General features: G+C 57.2%; 5 protein-coding genes across 5 annotated transcripts; 2 read left to right on the forward strand and 3 right to left on the reverse strand.

The window, feature by feature from the left end:
- The first annotated feature begins 704 nt into the window (after nucleotides 1–704).
- On the forward strand, nucleotides 705–3,387 carry CDEST_04657 (Putative calcineurin-like phosphoesterase domain, ApaH type, metallo-dependent phosphatase). The gene is made up of 4 exons (XM_062920816.1): nucleotides 705–1,167; nucleotides 1,269–1,858; nucleotides 1,921–2,837; nucleotides 2,897–3,387. Exons 1-4 carry the CDS (start codon nucleotides 999–1,001, stop codon nucleotides 2,910–2,912), a joined length of 1,692 nt encoding a protein of 563 aa, XP_062776867.1. The 5' UTR covers nucleotides 705–998; the 3' UTR covers nucleotides 2,913–3,387.
- Nucleotide 3,388: 1 nt separating this feature from the next.
- On the reverse strand, nucleotides 3,389–4,988 carry CDEST_04658 (Putative kynurenine formamidase/cyclase, kynurenine formamidase superfamily). Its single transcript, XM_062920817.1, has 6 exons — nucleotides 4,913–4,988; nucleotides 4,635–4,860; nucleotides 4,241–4,500; nucleotides 3,947–4,129; nucleotides 3,519–3,852; nucleotides 3,389–3,449 (listed from the first exon to the last, which is right to left on the reverse strand). Exons 2-6 carry the CDS (start codon nucleotides 4,829–4,831, stop codon nucleotides 3,422–3,424), a joined length of 1,002 nt encoding a protein of 333 aa, XP_062776868.1. The 5' UTR covers nucleotides 4,832–4,860; nucleotides 4,913–4,988; the 3' UTR covers nucleotides 3,389–3,421.
- A 2,287-nt stretch (nucleotides 4,989–7,275) lies between these two features.
- CDEST_04659 (uncharacterized protein) lies at nucleotides 7,276–7,981 on the reverse strand (the record flags this gene model as incomplete). Its single annotated transcript, XM_062920818.1, has 2 exons — nucleotides 7,276–7,552; nucleotides 7,722–7,981. 2 exons carry the CDS (start codon nucleotides 7,979–7,981, stop codon nucleotides 7,276–7,278), a joined length of 537 nt encoding a protein of 178 aa, XP_062776869.1.
- Nucleotides 7,982–11,221: 3,240 nt separating this feature from the next.
- CDEST_04660 (uncharacterized protein) lies at nucleotides 11,222–11,505 on the forward strand (the record flags this gene model as incomplete). Its single annotated transcript, XM_062920819.1, has 2 exons — nucleotides 11,222–11,317; nucleotides 11,422–11,505. 2 exons carry the CDS (start codon nucleotides 11,222–11,224, stop codon nucleotides 11,503–11,505), a joined length of 180 nt encoding a protein of 59 aa, XP_062776870.1.
- Nucleotides 11,506–14,725: 3,220 nt separating this feature from the next.
- On the reverse strand, nucleotides 14,726–16,680 carry CDEST_04661 (uncharacterized protein). The gene has a single exon (XM_062920820.1). The coding sequence runs from the start codon at nucleotides 16,438–16,440 to the stop codon at nucleotides 15,250–15,252; it is 1,191 nt and encodes a 396-aa protein (XP_062776871.1). The 5' UTR covers nucleotides 16,441–16,680; the 3' UTR covers nucleotides 14,726–15,249.
- Between the last annotated feature and the right edge of the window lie 3,848 nt (nucleotides 16,681–20,528).

Raw genomic sequence — 20,528 nt, forward strand, 5'->3', positions numbered from 1 at the left:
GCCACTGGATGAGGGGGAGGGGGAGGGGAAGTTCGCTAGGTACGTACCTGTCCCTTCCCGGCGAGGTGGGGGCAAACGAGGCAACTGGGCGCCTGTGACAGGCTGCAGCTGCTTCTCGCCTCTCGGACGCGAGGGGAACTAAAGGGACTAGGTAGGTAAGTCGAGGTACATCCAATCCACGCAAGACTCTCGCTGGGAGTGGTGTACAGCCACTTCCTCAATGCGCCGACCGCGGGTCTTTGGCGTCTGCCACCTGCCAATTCATCTGAGGTGTGCGTGCGTGCGTGCCAGCGAGCTCCAGGTTACCTTGGCAGTCCGCCGTCCTAACAGAGGCATCACCACCAAGACACAGTTGGGAACAGGAAACAGGCGGATTGGTGGATCACCGGGTTGCTGACAGAGGTGTCGTTTGATGCTACAGCATCAGTGGCTGGCCGACCGTGCCCCCCCCCCCCCCCCCCCCCCCAAGCGGAGGTGCCCAGCGAAAACCAGCTCCCTCCTAGCAAGCAACCAATGCACTCTACAGCGAGTGAGCGAGAAACGCCTCCCGCGCTGCTAGCGCAAGGCGGCATAGGGTAGCGAGAAACTGGGAACTGGACGAGTCCACCGAACCTACCTACCTATCCAAGGTACCTAGGTACAGCAGGAGACCTCTGGCCGAGTGCATCCCATCCCGTCCCATTCCCCCTTCACCCAACCTGGAACTTCCCCTTCTCAGCCCTATCTTTTCTCACCTCAATTTTTACCCCTCGCCTCGCATCGCATTCCCTTTCGCCTGGTCTTGCCTCGTGCCCAACGACTCGCCGCAATCCAGCTCGCCTCTTTGTAGGCCCCTATCGCGACACGTCCCAGAGCTGGTTCTCGCCTAACCGTTCCTCACCGCTCTGTTCTCCCCAGAGACAAGCGACTTTCCTTCGTATCCATCATCGATACCCTCCTCGACCGAACCCCTCGGCCACCGCCCCTTACGTCGCCGTCGCCCCAGCTCACCAGCCATCATGGATCCCGAAGGAGCCAGCACGCCTGGCGAGGAACGTCGCACCCAACAGCAGGTCGATAATGCCATTCGCGCCATCCGCGAGAAGAAGCCGCTGCCCGAGATCGATTTCTCCATCCACACCATGGAGGATGGTACCCAAGTGAACACGATGGAGCGAGTCTGCAAAGGTATCCCATGACTCTCTGGCCGGCACGGCTTTCATCGCCGCCGCCGTGATGACCCTCGCCATACTGTCGTCGAGTTGCTAACCTGATGTTTGCCACCACAGACGTACAGGCCCCCGCCATGTTCACGCCCTCGGACGAACAGTTCTTTGAGGACGAGACCCATACCAAGCCCGACATCAACTTTCTCAAGCAGCACTTCTATCGTGAAGGCCGCTTGACCGAGGAGCAGGCCCTCTGGATTCTCAGGACCTGCACAGAGCTGCTCCGCGCCGAGCCCAACCTGCTCGAGATGGACGCGCCCATCACCGTCTGCGGTGACGTCCACGGCCAGTACTACGACCTGATGAAGCTCTTCGAAGTCGGGGGCGACCCCTCCGAGACGCGATACCTTTTCCTCGGCGACTACGTCGACAGAGGCTACTTCAGCATCGAGTGCGTCTTGTATCTCTGGTGCTTGAAGATCCACTACCCCAAGACCCTGTGGCTGCTCCGCGGTAACCACGAGTGTCGCCACTTGACCGACTACTTTACCTTCAAGCTTGAGTGCAAGCACAAGTACTCCGAGGCCATTTACGAGGCCTGCATGGAGTCCTTCTGCTGCCTGCCCCTGGCTGCCGTCATGAACAAGCAGTTCTTGTGCATCCACGGTGGTCTGAGCCCCGAGCTTCACACCCTCGACGACCTGCGAACCGTAAGTCGAGTTCTCGCTCCGAGAGAGAGAGAGAGAGCCTCACCAACTGACGCATGGCACAGATTGACCGTTTCCGCGAGCCGCCCACCCAGGGCCTGATGTGCGATATCCTCTGGGCTGACCCATTGGAAGACTTTGGGCAGGAGAAGACAAGTGACTACTTTTTGCACAACCATGTCCGCGGGTGCTCCTATTTCTTCTCGTACCCAGCCGCGTGTGCATTCCTCGAAAAGAACAACCTCCTTTCCGTCATTCGAGCCCACGAAGCGCAAGATGCGGGATACCGCATGTACCGCAAGACTCGTACCACGGGGTTCCCCAGTGTCATGACCATCTTCTCGGCGCCGAATTACCTCGACGTCTATAACAACAAGGCCGCTGTTCTTAAGTACGAGAACAATGTTATGAACATCCGCCAGTTCAACTGCACGCCCCACCCCTACTGGCTGCCCAACTTTATGGACGTTTTTACCTGGTCTCTGCCCTTCGTCGGTGAAAAGATCACTGATATGCTCATCGCCATCCTCAGCACATGCTCCGAGGAGGAGCTGAAGGAGGACGCCACTCCCTCCTCTACGTCGCCCGGCCCCATGTCGCCACCTCTCTCGGGCGCCTCGCAAGATCCCGAGTCGATCGAGTACAAGAGAAGGGCGATCAAGAACAAGATTTTGGCCATTGGCCGTCTTTCGCGTGTTTTCCAAGTGCTGCGCGAGGAGTCTGAGCGTGTCACCGAGCTCAAGACCGTCTCTGGCGGCAGACTGCCCGCCGGTACGCTGATGCTGGGTGCCGAGGGTATCAAGAACGCCATCAACACATTCGAGGACGCTCGCAAGGTCGATCTGCAGAACGAGAGGCTCCCTCCCAGCCACGATGAGGTTGTCAAGCACCAGGAGGAGGAGAGGAAGGCGGCCTTGGAGAAGGCGGCCGAAGATGCGGCCAACGACAAGAAGCTACAGCAGCTGTCGAGGAGATTGAGCACGTAAGTTTGGCAGTCCCTTATGGCTTGAAAAAAGGGTACTCGTACTAACAGAATGACAGTGACCGTAAGAGATGAAGACGGCAGCGTTGGGGTAGAGCTATCTGTGATAGAGGGCCCGCAGCGGTTGAAAGCACACTAGGGCGTCAGGCTTGGTTTGTTGCAACAATCTAGTTCAGCTGGGAAAGCTGACATGCGAATACACAATGAACTCATTCTGCTTGAAGTCTAGTGCTGCCTGGTAGATGAATCATCGTGTCGTGTTGTGACCTAGAGATGTAACTGCTATCTGTGTACCTGCTGGCGAGGCTTGTAAGGCTGGCACCGGTCGAGCGGTAGCAGCAACAGCTCCGAGGCGACGATCATGTCAAACTCGTGGTTCGCCGAGAGAGCCAACCACTGGATGACAAGGCCTTCTGGGACATTTTGCCCTCGTGCTTTGCGCTTCTGCGCGACCCAAGACAGTCATAGGCGGCGTTCCGTATTCGGGAGGGCATATCCTTGAAACTCGTTCGCTACCAAATGTATCTTGATTAAAACACCCACAACAACACATTGCCCGTCTCTACTCGTGGACTCTGAGGACTTCAGAAAATTGCCAGGATATTGGGCGGACTATAAGATGACGTGTCAGCAAAGGAAGCCTGTCAGTCCATTCGGGAACAAGGGCTCAAAAAGTCTCACCTGGCCACCCCGCCGGGAACATTGCACGGCTCACTCACGACAAAAAAGCTCCACCGCCCCTCGCGGCGGCACCGCTCGGCGAGTGCCTCGAGATCGAAGAGCTCGCCGATAGGCATGCCCCAGCCGGCGAGCAGGACCTCGTGCATCCAGTGCTCCGGGTCGCGGTGCGGCCAGCACTCGAAGGATGGCTGGTCGCCGCCGACGGCCGAGAAGTTGTCCCAGACCCAGCGGAGCGTCTCCTCGGACTGCGCGACGCCGCCAAAGGTCTGCGGCGTGGCGGCGCGGTAGGTTTCGAGGTCTTCGGCGGACTTGCCGGCGTGGGCGGTCATGAAGCCTTGGGTTAGGGAGTTCCCGCGTCAGCCGGCTTGTGTGCTCGTGGTGGATGGGGGAGGGAGGGGTAAGGGAACGGGAGACGAAGAGATACATACCTGTTCGCGTCAGGAGGATGTCGCCGAACTTAACCTCGGTACCTTGTGCCTCGAGACACGTCTTCAGATCCGATACGGGGATGGAGTCGCGGGCGAAGGGGTCGTAGGGGATCTGCCGCTCGAGGCGCCAGGTATGGTAGTCCACAAGGATGCCTCGGCCGACGATGCCGTGTTTTTGCCACGCTGGTCGATTCTGTTAGCTTCTCATGGAACGCCACGTCAAACCTTCCCTGGTTGACGAGAGGTAGACCCTGAACATCACGAGCAAATGAGCACAGGACCGAACCAACTGACCCTGGATGCCGTTGACCGTCGACCGCCTCCCCGCCTCGTCGACGGCGTGGACCTCATCCATGGAGACGCCGTTGTAGAAGCGCTCCTCCTTCTGGTAGCCAAAGTGCCGCAGGCCGTCCCACTGCGACGAGGACTGCGAGTTGAAGGTCCAGACGTCATCGTTGACGAAGCGCGGGTGCTTGCGGAAGAGGTCGTGGTGGAAGGCGCGGCGGGCGAAGAAGGGGGCCGGCTGGGCCGTCATGGACCAGTTCAGGGATACCCTATATGGGGGGGCGGTGGTGTTTAGTGTGAGTTGGTTGGTCAAGAATGGGACGTGAAGATGTGAGATGGGAAGATGGGTTTCGGAGGCGGATGTGCGTGGTGGGAGCGGGTGTGGGCTGGCCGTCCAGCTTACCTTGCGCCGGTCCTGATCTCGTTTCTGGCCGCGGCGGCGACCCGCTCGTCGGTCAGCCTGTTGAGCGTCCCCAACTCATCGTTGTCGCCGTAGAGGCCCCAGGCGGAGAACCGTGGGTCGTCTCTGCCGAGCGGAAGGGCGTCGAACGGCGGGATGCCGTTCTCATTGAGAAGGAAGTCGGGGGTTGGGGGAGCCATGATGTTCGGGTCGTGAAGGTCGGTAGAAGCTGGTTTCTCCGAGTTGGCACATACGCTTCGTCACATTGGTTCTCTACGTACCTCTTTCGTTTGAATGGATATGCTAAGGCAGTGTTGACTGGTTGAGTGATATCTTGTGAGACTCCGCACTTTCAAGTTCCCCGTGTCATTGACGAGGACTTGCGTGAACCGCCATCCGGTCTTATTCCCGGCCACATGGTCGGAAGCGGGGTACCGCGGCGCAGGAGTTCCGGCCCGGTGCCGACCGAAAGTTCTGTGAATGAGGAGCTGGGAACTGTGTGGTGGGAAAAGAGCACAAGCACCTTACGGTTGATGCTTTCCAGTGGCAACGCAACTGCCTCATACGTTGGCTCTATAAACAAGGGTCCTATCATCTCACACATCCCTTGGGCCTACCGACATCCTTCCTGCGACATCGTAAAGGACTAAGATGACGACTGGTCGTCATTGGCCTGTGAATAGAATTCTTCTTCTACCTTGGTTTGATCAAAGTGCTAGAGGCGGGGGACTGACGTTTGGACAAGATACCGAAGATCACATCGGAGCAAGTCTCCTGGTATGCACAAATTTCATTTACTTTTGAAACCTGCCAGGTTCTCCGACACGCGCGTACGAAAGACAGTGGGTATTGACGTTTATATGAAGAGTCATTGTCATCGCCTTACATGATAACTACCCCTAGGCTGAGTGTAATGAATATCTGGCCGTAACCTGCTATGAACACTTCTGGAGCATCTGCCTACCCAGCTGGATCTTGCCCCTCACAAAGCTGCCGTCGCCTTTATCGTTTCAGTCGATTGTCGAAACTGCCATAATTCCGATTCAGCCATGGGTAGTGGGTGTCGTCAAAAACACATGAACATGTACTCAAGGCCTACAGAAGCAGCAACGGGGTCCGAGTGTTCCAATTGAGTTCAGCCTCACCATGTTGGATGTTCAACATCAGACGTACATTCAGAGGATTTTGCGATGTCATCAAAGACCACCCAAGGTTGCGCTTGCATTTTGCACGAACCGAATCTCCTCAAAGCGCGAGTTCTCGCGACAGCCGCCCTATAATCCAGCCTTGCTTGACAGCTTCAACGGGTCTGGAGTCACTCGCCCATCGAATATACACATACCAGCGACATGTTAACGGGCAGCGCTGGCAGCAATACCACGTGCCCGTGGAGTCAGGGCTCCCGCACCCGAGTGCTTGCAAAATTGCAGTACATTCAACTGACGAAGTCGGGGCAAGTGGGAATGTCGATAGCTCCCGCAGACAAAACTATCCATCTCACGCAGGGTGTTAGATCACGAGCCTTACCTGACAGTCTCGAGCGATACCCACGATGCGCGAATGAGAACGATGTGAAACATCACGGAATGAGCTCGCCGATTAAGGCCGAAGTAACGGGGGGCCGGCCACGGTGATCAATATCTCCCAAGCCACGGCGTCGGGTCCAGGCTAACTCGGCTTGAACATCGCAATGCTGCATGGACCGAACCTGCCGGACCGTCGGCCGTCCTCGAGAGTCGAGAGAGCAGCCAAGAAGTTTCGGAATCGCGCCCAAGAGCCCCGGGCTTGTTTGATGTTTGAGCCTCCCATCTCCACCGATCCAAAGCCACGAGCAACGCCCCTCTCCGCCCCGCGATGACTTCGATATCCAAGAGGTACGGGAAACCACCAGTCGCTCTCGGACGGGGAAGCCGCCCCATACAAACGCCATAGTGGTTACAGATGCCCGGCGGACAACTAGGCCACCCATCCGGTCGTGGTGGGGACATCCTCCACAAAAACTTCATTTCCCGCCGCCGTCCGCCGCCTGGTCTGGTTGTCCCGGCTCCGACGTCCATCCCTCCCGTCGGCGGGCTGTTCGGCTAGTTCCAGCCTTGCCCATTTCCTGCCTTGCTCGGACGACACCTGGCCGTCACCAGCGGACTACCACTCTCGCGCCGCCGTGCGGGCTTTCGTGGCGCAGGTCCTTGCGCGCGCTAATATTGCCCAATCTGCGGGCTGGCAATTTGGCAGCCTTGAGAGGTGTCATCTCAACTCTGATTCTGGCGTAGGCCGTGCTTCGTCCGCAAATGGAGAGAGAAAAAGTGAGATATGAAGAGAGGGACAGAGGGCTCGGGCTTCCAGGCTCGGACCCGGGGGCAGGACGGTGGCTGGTGACGACAGCTTCATATTGACGCCTCCCTCAATCACAACCACGGTTCATCTCCACCCCCCCATCCCCGTCCTCAAGCAAACGGGAGGTGATGAGCACTCTGCTCATCTCCCGTAATCTGACCAACTACCATGCGAAGGGCACTCAGGCCGTTTTCGAGCCATGCGATCAGCGTTCTGCCCATTTCCCAGCACCCGGCCCCTTGGGAAATGCCATGTGTCGTACGCGCATCAAAGGGATCGCTGCCAAATTTGTCTGCTTCCGGCCACTCCATCACGGCAGTAAGGGAGGGGAGGGACTTTTCTTTTGATCTCGATCAACCAGCCACGACGCTGGTGCAGAAGATTCCCGGCTACTGCAAGGTATGGGCCGACGACTTCGTCGACGCATAGAAGCCAGAAGGAAGACCGAGTCCTGGGAGAAGGCTGGCTGAGTGACGGAGGCTGAACTTTCACCCCCGTCGCCCACACCTCCGCAACCGGCCTTAGAGCTCTTTTTGAAAGCTGCCATGGCAAGACCACCTAGGGGCGTGGTGGTGATGAGGGTTACGCTGGACGATTGCATTGGTCGCCCGGTTGGTTTTAGGGCGGCTCTTTTGGACAGCGCCAACAGCCTATTTCTCGCTCCAGCGTCTCGACCGGCGGCAAGGCGTGAGGATAGCTTGGGGGCTGGGCTTACTTTCCCACCTCAATGGGTGTAGAACCATGAGAGAAATGCACACAGTACGCACAGTTGAGGAAGAGCCGTGGGACAAGTACACCTCAGGTGGCTTGATGAGGGCTTGTTGGCTGGCGGTCGCAATGGGGCTAGGAAGGGTAGCGCAATGCGCGGCGTGCGCGGTGGCACCGTTGGGAGATGCGCGACGGGAGCACGAGGTGCGAAAAGGGAAAGGGGGCGGACTGATGAAAAGATGGAAAGAAGAGAAGAGGGAGAAGTGGTCGAGAAAGAGACTCGGCGAGACGGAGGCGGGGATCCACATTTTCTTCTTTGGTCCGGCGGTTGCGCGAGGGGCAATGCCCGGACGGGGAAGCACGGAGGAGGGAAGGGGAGGTGGGGGGGGGGGGGGGGGGGGGGGGGTCGGCGCGGACGCTGATAGGTGCCCTGGAGACGAGCCGGAGGGGCATGCGGCGTGGCAGACTGATCTATAGGCTCTCCCCGTGGGCCGTCGCCGATGCGATTTCCAGCTCCTCCGAGGCATTAAGACGGACGATCTTAACGGGCGCGCATTAAGTTGGCAGGGAAGCTGATGGAACATCTGGGGAAGGGGAGAGATTCAGACTGCCTGCCATACGCAAGCCCCCCATTATCCGCGCACTGGCAAGCGCTTGTTCTTTTCTTCCTCTCTCTATCCCTTCTACTCTTCTTTTGTCTCGTGTCGCCTCTCTCTGGTGGAGGCGTAGTTTATTTTGCCGTTTGCAGCCAAGGGGAGAGGAAGCAACGCGTCCGGATAAGGACAGAGAAGCCGACCACTGGGCGGGAGACTCAAAGGCCCAAGGGTTTGATGGCTTAAGGTAGGGGTGGTCGTGTGGTTGACGAGGCTTTCGGAGTTTCTCCCTCAATTGTCCATCGGTCGGTCCCCTTTGACGTGCACGTGGGCCATTCATACCTTACCGTCCCCCCGGTCTCTTCATGATCCCACCCTCGCATGCGCGACATCGACGGCCACGGAGGACTGGGTGCGGACCAGTGACCACGGTAGTCTCCGGGGCAGCCCGCTTGCGCTGGGAAATGATGCGGTGGCTCCCCCTAGGTCGGCTCTGTCTATGTGAGGCAGTCAGACAGAAGGGTTGGTCGGCATTGGGTGATTGTACGCGCGTGCTGAGTGGGAGTCCTTCGATTCTTTGAAAGAGACGGGGGGTAACTTCGCTCCTTTGTTATCCGGCGACTCCATTGGACTCGGTTTCCCTTCCTCCACGAGAACATACGCACACTCCGGGACCTCGCCTGAATAGTGATGGGTTTTGCGAGCCATACTCCGTACGCGACTACGGAAACGAATGCCCAAACAGAATGACGAACGTGCGGGATTCGGTTGAGGAGAAAAGTCATGCCATTGTTGGGGCTGTCCACAAGGTCTCCTTGTTCTGCAATGTCGTGCAGGCGGCGATGGAGCTCCGGGTGTCCAGCTCAGAAGCGAGCCGCCCTCGCTCTCCGTTTCTCCTTTCTTTCTTTCTTTCTTTCTTTCCTTCTTTCTCTTTCTCTCGCGCGCCCCGCGCCCACGCCCAGGATGAGTTGCTCCTTTGAGCGATCGCGAAAGATAGAGCGGACGACAAAAAGATGAATATGAAACAGAAACAGCCCGGGGTATTAGGGGATCTAAATGAGTGGAGGACGGCTGCAGGCTGCAGGTGGCTGCGTGGTGTGTTCTGCATCTCTCCCTCTCTGTCTGCAGTACGCGTAGTTATCCGGAGAGATGGGTTGTCAGTGGTCAGTTGACGGAAATGGATATCTCAGGCAACATTCTCTTCTGCGGAGCATCGAGGAAATGGGACGGGAAGGAAGAGGCGAACAAGTCAGGGTTGGCCTACAGGCACACTGACCTGAACCCCACATTGCATATTTTCTTCAGATCCCTACCTACTGACCTGGGTATCTAGCTAGGTGTGAGTGCGAATAGAGTCCGAGACTGGGGTGCTTGTGTCGCAGGTTGAGAATCCACCCAGAAAGCGAGATGAGCAGCCACACAAGTACACAGGGCCAGCACACCGCCAAGCTCTGTGCAGCTCTGAGCCTCTGCCGGTACGGACACACTACAAAGTTATCCGTACGCATCACGACTCGATCTTCACCCACGCCAGAGAGAGGCCGGGGGGGATGGTAGCCTGAACATGCAAAAATCGCAGTGTAGATCTGCAAGTCGGTGAGCCACTGAAGCGAGAAACACTGTATGGGTCCCATCCCAAGGGAGGAGCCCTGGCATCGCCCGCACAAGGTATCCATCACCTTGGCGTCTTTCACTGTGTGTGGTTTTGTTTCTCTCCACGCGCTGTAGGGATATGGGTGTGCTGTGGAGTGTATCTGCGGAAACGACGTTCCCCCCCCCGTCCTTTTTCTTTTTTTCTCTCTCTTTTTCTTCCTCGACAGGTTGATGGAAAAAGAAATGGCTAGGGAAGAGACAATAGGACAGGGGTGGGGGGGGGGGGGGGGGGGGGTTTGAACGAGGAAGGGAGGATCGGACTAACTCGCGATGAACATGGGTAGGCAGAAAGAGAAAAAAGAAAAAAAAGAAAAAGGAGTACAGAGTAGGCGGCGCGGGATGGAAACGCGTCTCTGGGTTTGATGTTGAGAGTCTGCAGACCGCTAATGCCGGGCCGTTTGATGCTGCTGCCGCCGCTGCTGGCCGCGATTCGTCATGATTGGGTCGTCGTGTCGGTGTAAGTCTGTTGGCTGGAGGCTCTCACCACTGAAGAACGGACGACGATTGGCGGCTGCCACCTCTCACTCACTCTCTCACTCATTCGTCTCACTCATTCGTCTCACTCACATTCACACTCACACCGCACAGCAAAGGCTCGCTGGCTCTCCATCGCCCACTGCCTGCTGGCGACCCTGTCAACAGCGAGGGCGCCCATGTCGTTTCGTCGGCTTGACTCGGAAGCTGCGGTGATCGGCTCTGACTCTACCATGTATGAGGATAGCCTCGACAGTCATCACCGCGGACAGAGGCAGATCAGTGATCACCGCCCAGGGGAAATCCCCACGAAGAGAGGGTCACGTCAGTCAAAGCGCCGTCTGCGGTGCTGCGTGCTGCGTGTTGCGCAGCAAACGCCGGCCGATCGACACCCGCGACACCCACCCCTCCTCAACGATTTGACGTGATGGGGGGGGGGGGTGGGGGGTGGGGGGTGGGGGAGCGTCGTTGCCGTCGTTGCCATCACGTATCGCCGCCCGGACTCACGCTCATGAACATCGCAATGTCAGATCGTGGCACCCTCCCCGCATGGCGGTGAGGCAAGACAGATGGGTGAGGGGGAGGGGGATTGGTGGGCAGTGAGTGGCTCTGAATGACTCTCTCTCCTCGTCAAGGAGACCAGCACCATAAACTGGAACCCTCATCTTGCGAAACGGGCTGCTGCGAGGTAACACCACCCACCCCCGGTTTGGCCCGCGGATCGGAATCTACCTCGCACGACGCCAAGCTGGGTTCGCAATCTTACTTTGGGGCCCCTCGTGAGGCTCTTTTCTTGCGCGGCTGCGACTTCAAGACGTGTACAGATACATGTACGAAATCTACCCCATAGCCATCGCTATTAGCCCTTTGCAGTGCGTGCTGCTAGTGATTGGTAGCGGGATGCGATGGAAATTGCGCGAACCGGTCCGTGGGCTTCTCTAGCAAACCTCTCCCCGTTCGGGCATCGCGCCATCCGTCCCGAACCAGGAAGACCCCGAGAGCCAAGGCTGATTGACTTTGTGCTTCAGATTAATGAGACGGCCGCACTCTTTGCCACAGACGATAAGAATGGCAATGGCGTGTGGGCTGCCTGTACAGTCTGCTACAGCTAGGAAAGCCGACGGACGCGATCCATTGATGGTCAGATTGGGTCAACTAAGTTTCCGCTCTAGAGGAATCCGCAATCTATCTGCATCGCCGGCGTGCCATCATCGGTTGACAGGTCCGTGAAACCGTTGGGCTCCCCAGATCACGCACATGTCGCCAGTCCTCCAAGGACCAAGATCGTCAGGGCACTTTGGGTAGAAGACGAAATTGGCAAAAGCTTATTAGACGGCGCGTGACCTGCGCGCCTATCTGTCCGTCATCACCAATCACTCACGGCCCCGGGCGAGCCGATTGGAGTCGCACAGCTACAGCTTTTACTTACACGCAAGCTTGGGTAAAGTTCGTGCCCTTGTCATGGCCATCGAGGCCGTGAGACCCACCGGGGTCGAGACGCAATTCCAGTAAAACCCAGCGCCGGCCGTCTCGAATAAACTACTATTTGCAAACACTCAGCCTTCTTTAAGCACGCGGTTCCCGGGAGCAGAGAGTAATAGTGAGTACAGTGCAGGAATCCCCAAAGTGGTTGTGGATACCTCAGCCGCAATCAAGACCTGGAACCAACCCCAACAACCGTACTAGTATACATGAAGGGCATGAAGAGGAGAAGAGCTCTCTCGTCTCGGGGTAGAGGACGGAGTGAGGCGGCTCTCCTGCCACGGTCGTCCCGGTGTGCGCCGCCCACATGGCTCGAACGGAAGGCCCGCATCCCGCGCCGCCTAGTGCGGAAACCTCGGCCGCCGCCCCCTCCCCCTTCTCGACGCGTCGTGCTCCGTTTCCCTCGGCAGAGCCTAATATAGTCCATTAACACCGGTGTTATAGACCTGCCGGGATGGTCGTGGTCGTCGAATACGGCTCCCCTCCACCCGCCCGGCTGGCCTATAGCTGCCGTTTTGATATATGGCACCTAGATGGCTCTCGTGGCCGAGCGAAAGCATGCGAGGCCCTGCCACTGGCGGGGTCGATACATATTTTTCTGTTCTCGGCGCACTCACGCTCTCGGCGTCGAAGTCCGGGTCGTGGCTACGCCGCAAAAGGTCCGCAGCAGCTCACAGCTCACTTACGCACACGTGGTATCCGTACTGCCTACGCGCAAGCGCCGGGGTTTCAGTTACGCAGTCATACTCTCAAAACAGGCGCAAAGACGGGCGGGGGTCTATCTAAAGGCAAATCGGGCTAGCCAAAGCCTCGCCCAAGCGGGTTCATACCGATCGCAGGCTGAAAGAACGGGATAGACGGCCGACGAAGATGTTGCAAAAAACAAGACAGGACGATTGGCGATTCGTGCTTCCGGCCTACTGCAATCCGTTGATCGAAAAGGGAGGGTGGGAGGGCAAAGGGCCCCTCCTCCCCTCTTACCATCCCTTGCGAGTGACGGATGACTTGCCACTTAGCCCAACCACCACGAAGCAGGTTTTCATCCCTCTTGGGCTTTGGGGGCGGCCAACACACACCCGGCACCTGGTTTATGTTCTGTCTGCCTTACTATAGATGACACCACACGCATCATCTCTCTGCTCTCTAGCCATCTCTCGTCCGCTATCCTCGCGGGCACGAGACCAACAACCGTTCTGCATGGGATTTATAGTGCCGATACCCCTCTGCCGTAAACAGTCTCATCTTATCCCCCCCACCGTCCACCCCAAACCCTCTGACGGAATGTGCGTCATGGCCGGAAGGGAGAGGTGTTAGTCGGCGTGGTCCATTGATGTCGTTGAAAGACAGAAGCCGAAGAGGGAAGGGGGGGCGGGGAAAGCGAAAGAGAGAGAGAGAAAAAAAGAAAGGAAAAACCCTTATGACAAGGTTTAAGTAGGGTGACGTTGCAGCAAAGCGGAGATGGCAGCGCATCGCGCGGATAATGGCTGTGGGTGTGATACTGATGGAACCGATTGCCCCCCTTGCGCGAGGCGGTCGACGGCGATGGCGTCGACGACGTGGTTCCTGCATTCGATAAAAACCAAGAAAACTTGTCCAGCCCGAGTCAAATCCGTCGTCCTCGCCCCGTTAGGACCCTGCCCTTCCCCTCCTAGCCTTCAAGTAGGTTAAAAAAAAAAAGACAACGGCGCCCTCCGTGTGCCCGGTACCCAAGTACCTACTACCCATCGTAGGGGGGAGAGGATGGGGCTTTATCACGAGGTCCTTCAGCTTAGCCGCAATGCGAAGTGAAATTATCGCCTCCCAATTTTTACCTTGCATCAATAGGCGCCGCGGCGGTACTGCATTCTGAAGATGGAGATGGTGCCAAGGTTGGCGGCAGACATGAAAACAATTCCGCTGACATGACCTGGATAAGATGGTAAGATTTGGGGGGCCTCTTGGTGTTGGGGGGGGGGGGGGGGGGGGGGGGACCCGCTTTCCGGCGTCGAAAGGCACCGTAAACAGCCTCACGATGTGGCTATTTTAGAACCAACATCCCAGTCCAGCCTCAACCACATCGCACCCATGCCCTGCTGGTAGACAGCATCGAGAACGCGTCTGGGGGACATCTTTGGGGGTTGTGTCGTCGATGGTCCATTGGGGGCCCCAGCTTGGGGAAGAGCCGGTAGAGGAAGGCATGAAGTAATTGAAAAAAGGTCATATATCGATATTACCTTTCTCGTAGACTAGCGTCGACGAGTTAATTATCGCGGCAAACCTTGGGGGGGGCTCGCGGAACACAACACCTGGTCTACACTAGGCATATTGTACATCGTACATATCATCATCACAACGCCACGGACGCAGGGACCAGACCGCAGGTGAGGGAAATGGTGTGTGATACTTACTCTACCTTGGGTACTCTTTGATGACCAGTCTACGAAAATGTTCAAGGTGAAAGGGAGACAGGCCTGACGCCAAGGCAGATCGGCCGCTGTCGTCGGTATTGAGACATCCGCAAGTCGGACCGTCCGGAGTCGATGCGAGTGGTGGTCGCTCGATCATCTTCTTCGTCAGTCTGTCATTCATGCCGGCCTCGTACCAAACAAAACTCGGAGGGTACGATGCGAATGCGACATTCCGCCTTGGGGGTGTTCGGGTTCATTTGGAGGTTCATGGTTCATGGCCCTTGATCCAAGGAGCAGGGCCGAAACTTAGAGCTCTCAAGGGGAAAGATCATCAGATGGGCCGAGCTGCACGAGGACAATGCCCGCGGCTTGTTACACAAAAGGCCATTCGGCACTGCAGCAAGCGCAAACATGTAGAGTCACGAGGAACAGCGGGAAACTTGCAAAGGAACTGACTAGTGTGAGCAAATTGAACTTGTTGGTATCTTTGATTTGATGTCTAACTAGCTCCGCGCCTCCCAATGTCTCGCGGGAGCCGGATTGGCCGTCTTTTCCAAGAGCGCCGTCCCTTTTTTTGGTACATGCCACCACAATACAATCCATTGTGCGCAGCCGCCTTTCGTCTTGGCCCGGTTGCGTCCGCCACCGCTTTACAGATACACATTACTCGATCCGTCTGTACACTCAAAAGAAATTCGTCATGTCGTTAAGAAAGGCCCCGGCCTTGTCGCCAAAGGAAATTAAGAAAATTGTGAGGAAAGGAGTGTTGGCCGAACCTGCGACAGTCATTGCCGCCCGTGACCTGAGGGTCAAGTGTGAAACGCCATGATCCAGTAATTCCGGTCTCCGTTGGTGCGCCGTGCATGCAAAGCAAATTCCCAGTCCGAATGCAAAAGTGTGTTTCAAGCACAGAGTCCCGCCATGCGTCGGTCGTTTGTTTTTGTTGGTTTTCTGCGTATTGTTTTTTGTTTGGTTGCTGTTCAGCGACTAGCCGATCTTGATGCTCTTCCTCCGGTTGGTGAGGCCGCTAAGGATCCGACTCCTCGTGTTGCCCGCCGGTGAGCTGGGCGATTGCGCAACGGGAGTCGACGGGGTAGCGGGCTGGTTCTGCGAGTTCTTCTTGGCCGCCCGCATGATGTCGTGGTAACTGACGGCGGACCAGGGGCTGCTGGGTGTCTTCTCCAACTCTTCTCTCGTGTCTGAGTTGGCCGACAGTGGCAGGTGGCCCAGGGATGGCGAGGAGAGACGGTCTCGCGAAGAGTTGTTGGCGGCGAGGTCTCTGAGCTGCGGCCGGCTGCGCTTGCGCACGATGCTCAGCGTCCTCTTGAAAAGCTGCGAGGTAGGCGTCTTGGGCCTCTCGGACCGCTCAACTTCCGCCTGAGGCTCCTCCGCCCGCTCGTCATAGGCCTTGCTGGCATAAGGGTCGATGCTCAGGAACGCCGGCTTCTCCTTGGGGAGCATGCTGCTGGTAATCATCATGCTGCTGGACCGGGGCGGGTGGTAGACGGGGGAGAAGGATGCACCGCTGGTGGACGAGGTCGACATCCTCCGCAACGAGGGTTCCGTTGCCGACGTGACCAGGCGACTCAGAGGCCGGGACTCCATCGACTCGGGAGTGGCCGACCTTCTGGTAGAGGGGAGGTCGATGATGGAAGGCTTCCCGGCATAGACGACCGACACAACGCGTGCCATGTCTTCGTGGCTCTTCCGGACGGGCGAGTCTGCCGACTCGGCGCTCTCCGATTCGTAGTCATAGTCTGAAAACTCATCGGCCGAGGAAGAAGCCTCCTCTTCTGAGGAGAGGTAGATCTCTTGGGGGGCGGCCTGTGTGGGTTGGTTTGTGACAATCTTGAGAGCCATGCCATCGAGGAGCCTCGAAGCTCGCAGTGAGCTCTTGGCCGGCAAGGCAGGTGCTTGCTGGTGTTGTTGCGGCGTGTGTTGGTTCTTCTTGGGGGACGGACCCGTCGTCATTGCTTCGTAATATTCGCCGTACATCTTGGCTGTCTCGTTCTCGTTGAAGGCGTCGTCGTAAACAGGAGGTCGTGGTGCGTTGGGGAGCGAATCTCTATAAGATGTCCTTTGCGACTGTTGCTGGTCTGCTGTGGAGGAAGCAACAACCTCTCCGCGGGTGGAATGTGCCGACTCCCTAACGGGGATGGTCTGGCCGGCCAGAGACATGGTTGGCAGTGACGATATCCGCGATCTCCCTCGAGGAAATCCAAGACTGGGCGGTTTCAGTCACGCAGGGCTGCCGGTCTACAGCGAATGGTGGCAGCTGACTAGCAGTTGGTTGGATGTGTATATGAGTGTGCGTGTGTATAAGTGTCCAGCCTCTTTGTCGACTTGGACAAACACGAAGAGCTATTCTGAGGGATGGGGAAGAGAGGGCAGAAGAGAGAACAGCTGCACCTGTGAGGAAGGAGGGCATGCAAGATATTTTAATGGACGAGTCGGTCTGGGTCAGAGTTGGGTCGGGGACAGGTTAGGATATGTCGGTTCGGGTGGTCGTACATAAGGGGACGGGGGTATGGGATGGGACGGGGTGTCTGGGGGCTCCATATGTGTAAATAGGTAGCACGGGTCTGTCATATTGCAAGGGGGGTGGGAGTGGGCGTGAGCTTGGGAGTGGGAGTGGGAGTGGGGAGGGAAAGATAGAGAGCGAGAAAGAGAGATAGTTACCTACCTAGTGTGCCCGTAGAGAGAGTATGAGCAAGGGCCATGTTCTGCACAGATGGCGTTGCAAGTCGCCGTGTGGACAAAGTAGTCAAGCCGTGGTGGATGGCTGTGGTGGGCAGCCACAGCACGAGTTGTTCCTGCACTTTGGCACTTTCCTGCTCTCCTGCTCCTGCCCCTACTCTCTACCTGGTCCATGCCCTTGTCCCCTTGTTCCCCTAGTCCCAATCCTGGTCGGTTCCTCGTCTTGTGCGGGTCCTCTGAGGTACGGGGACCCAGTGTTCAGCTTTCCAATTGACACAGTATGTAGAAGGCAGGGGCTGGGGGTCCATGCTCCACTCTGCAAGATGAGATACGTACTCTTCCAATCCACCCTTTCTCTTTATTCTCTCTCGCTCTCTCAGTCAACCAGTATCGTATCTTTGGCTCCAAGCCTGAGTCTCTCCCTTCCTCCCTCCCTCCCTCCCCGAATGCCTTCGTTGAGCGGACAATGGCGGCCATCGGATTTTACCACGCCCACCCACCACCACCCCCCTTCGACCACACGATAGAGTCGTCGCGTGGCATGCGTCGACGCCCACAACGCCTCTCACCCCTCCATCCCAGCTCGGATGAGGTGCGAATACAGAAAGTAATGCCTCTGTACTTACTTACACACGGCAAACATCAGCCAGACGCCAGACGCCATACACACCACCACGCTTTTGCATCACAGACACTAAGTACGAAGTATTCGTACTTGCAATTTACAGTACTAAGGTACCAACACCTGGCACATCTACCACGCTGTGCCCCTTCATCACTGACTGCACTATCTACCGCCCCACCCCTCTATTTCGTCCCTCAGGCAAGGACCGCGCCTTCAACCCTTGGCCATCTCGACCAACCTCAGCCTACGATCCTCCCACCATCACCTCTATAGTGTGGTTGTTTCATGTAAAATATGCCATTAACGACGTCCGCTTATTCGTATGAAGTACCTGCAATGCGGCAGTCCTCCTCAGTCATCCCCCTCAATCGTATAGATGGGCGTCGCCTACCTACTCCTCTAGCATGTCCCCATTCAGTCATTCGCTCCGTTGGTGATGGCGTCGTTAGCACGCTCAACACGTCCGCCGACGCGAGGGGCCAGAGGCTGACGAGGGACGAAAGCGAATAGGACACACACATTCTGGCCCCTCGCGATAGTCTTGTCTCGTCGCCTATGGATTGGAGGAGGAACGAAGGTGGAAACTCTGTCCAGTCTCATCGTTGTCGGCACTTCAGCCCATGCCGTCATCTAAGGTGCTCAACCACGTGCTCGACGAGACGCCTTCACCCTTGATGGCTTCCGATGGCCGGCATCTTCCTGTACGATGTACGATGTATATGCCCTCTCGTTTCCCGTGTGCGGACATGGCCATGGAAAGACCATAGCCACAGCGAGGCATGTTGACCGCCGCCGGCTGGGGGATTCTTCGTCATCCATCATGAGTCTCGTTCGTTTTCCCTGCTCGTCGACGTTTCCCGGCGGCAACGACCCCACCCGCCTCGCTGCTCACAGTCGACCGGGGGGGTTGGTCACACCCACCACGAGTTAACGACAGCAGCAAAACTCCACACCACCAGACGAAGCGGTGGCATGGGTTAGCTTCGCTGTCGACAGGGACGACATCTCTGTGGTGATTCGACAACCAAGGAAAAGCGTTACCCAGGCCCATGGGTGGTTGACAAGACAAGAACGCAACCGTCTGCGTCTGTGTCTGCGTCTACGGTAGGCCCACCGCCTGCGTGATTGGAGGCGCATCTCGTTTTGGGGGAGGGCCTCGAGGCGGCTGATTGGGCACGACGCCCCTTCTTGGCCGTGTTAGGGGCCGCCAGCAGCCGCCCTCCATACCACCAGAAACGGCCGTCGGAGCCTGACGCTGCCTTGTCTTGTCTGCGTTAGGGTCGCTCCTACTTGCCGCCCGCATGAAAACGTCCATCGCGATGATTCTCATGCGACCAGACGGATGGTCCTGCTCCCGCCGCTGGAACTCGAAGGGAGAGGGGTGAAGCAGACTCGATCTCGGAACCCAGAAGGGACCCAGAAGGGAGGGAAGCGAAATCCAATGTTTCGGTCTCATGGCAGAACATGTCTTGGCTCCGGACTCTGCAGGGCGGCAGGTCCAAGACTCCAAACCCACAAGGTCGAACGAAGCCTGGAAGAAGGCAGCCCCTCTGTTCTTGGCAGCCTGCGATACATACTGAATGTTGACATACCGTACGTCTGCATGGCACCGTACGCACGCGTATGCCCGTGCTCTAACCGATGGGAAATGATTAAAACATTAATAAAAAATTTGGTGAAAAGGGAACCGAAAACGACAATGCATAATAACAAAAAAGAGAAGCATCGCGACCCCGTGGTCCGAACGGTTGAGTTTGCTTGGCCTAACCGCCCACAGCCCGACCAGGGCCGTGGTCTCCGGGCACCCCGAGCTTCCTGGGGACATGCAACTTTGTTTGAAATGAGGGGAGACGACGATGGCGAGATATACCATCGGACGTAATCAAGATCAATCTGTTCGGTAACATGAAGGGGCCGGATGGATGGAGGTAATCGCGATTTCGCCCTGTCTCGAACATTCTCTTCCGGGACTGGCGCACTCCGGAGTCCGCTCAAGAGTCCTCTCAGGACACCAAACGGAGCGTCGACAACACAATGCGGGAAAAAGCCGCAGCTCGACGGCGCGTTACCGCCTCGTGCACCATCATCATGTGGCCGCGAAACAATATGAAGCCGAAAGGGGGGAACTTGGAAGGGCACGCGGCATATGTATGTTCCACTGTTCATGGCGCGCGTTGGAAGCCGCCATGGCATGCGCAGCCGACCGGTCCTCTGGCCGCAATCTGGACCGGTACCTGCTGCATGGTGCAGCGATGGCGATGCAAGTGTGAGAAATAAAAGAAAGGGGAAAAAAAAGGGGGGGAGGAAGAGGGCAAAGGGGCTTCGTCAACATGTCACTGGACGGGTGCGAGGCACAGAGCGTTGCATCGCCAAAGTGACACACCACGTTGGTTTCGGCAGAGAGGCCCGATGGGATATGCACGAATCACAACGTGAACGCGCGAGGTTTTGACGGGCGGATTCCAGTCCTTTTCTCCGGCATCGCATCAGCCAGGTATTGCGGAACTAATAATGAGGGTGGGAAAAATCTTTCCTTCCCCTTCCTCAAGTCCCAGACCGACATTTGCACGTCTCCATCCGGATGGATATCGCAAGGTCGTTCGCAACTGATGCTGCTCAACACCCCTCCCGGCTTCATATGTGTGTAGAAATGATAGCAGTAGCAGGAGGATGTGTCCGCAAGCAGGGCAGGCGCGAGCATCTCTGACCGATGAAGGTTTCCTCGAAAGCCCGCAAGGCTCGTACTTGCAGCGACTGCACGCGATAGAAGATATTATTTTTGTTTCTTCGCTCCCTGCAGCCCGCCCGCCAGGCATGCCCCCCAAAAAGTCTGAGAAACATGCTCGAAGGCCAGTTGAGTTCAAGGGCCAGGGTTCCCCGTTTTTTCCCGTCTCTCTTACTTTGCTTTTCTCTCTCTCTCTCTCTCTCTCTCTTCATCTCCTCT

Source organism: Colletotrichum destructivum, chromosome 3 (assembly GCF_034447905.1).
Source record: "Colletotrichum destructivum chromosome 3, complete sequence".
Taxonomy (NCBI): domain Eukaryota; kingdom Fungi; phylum Ascomycota; class Sordariomycetes; order Glomerellales; family Glomerellaceae; genus Colletotrichum; species Colletotrichum destructivum.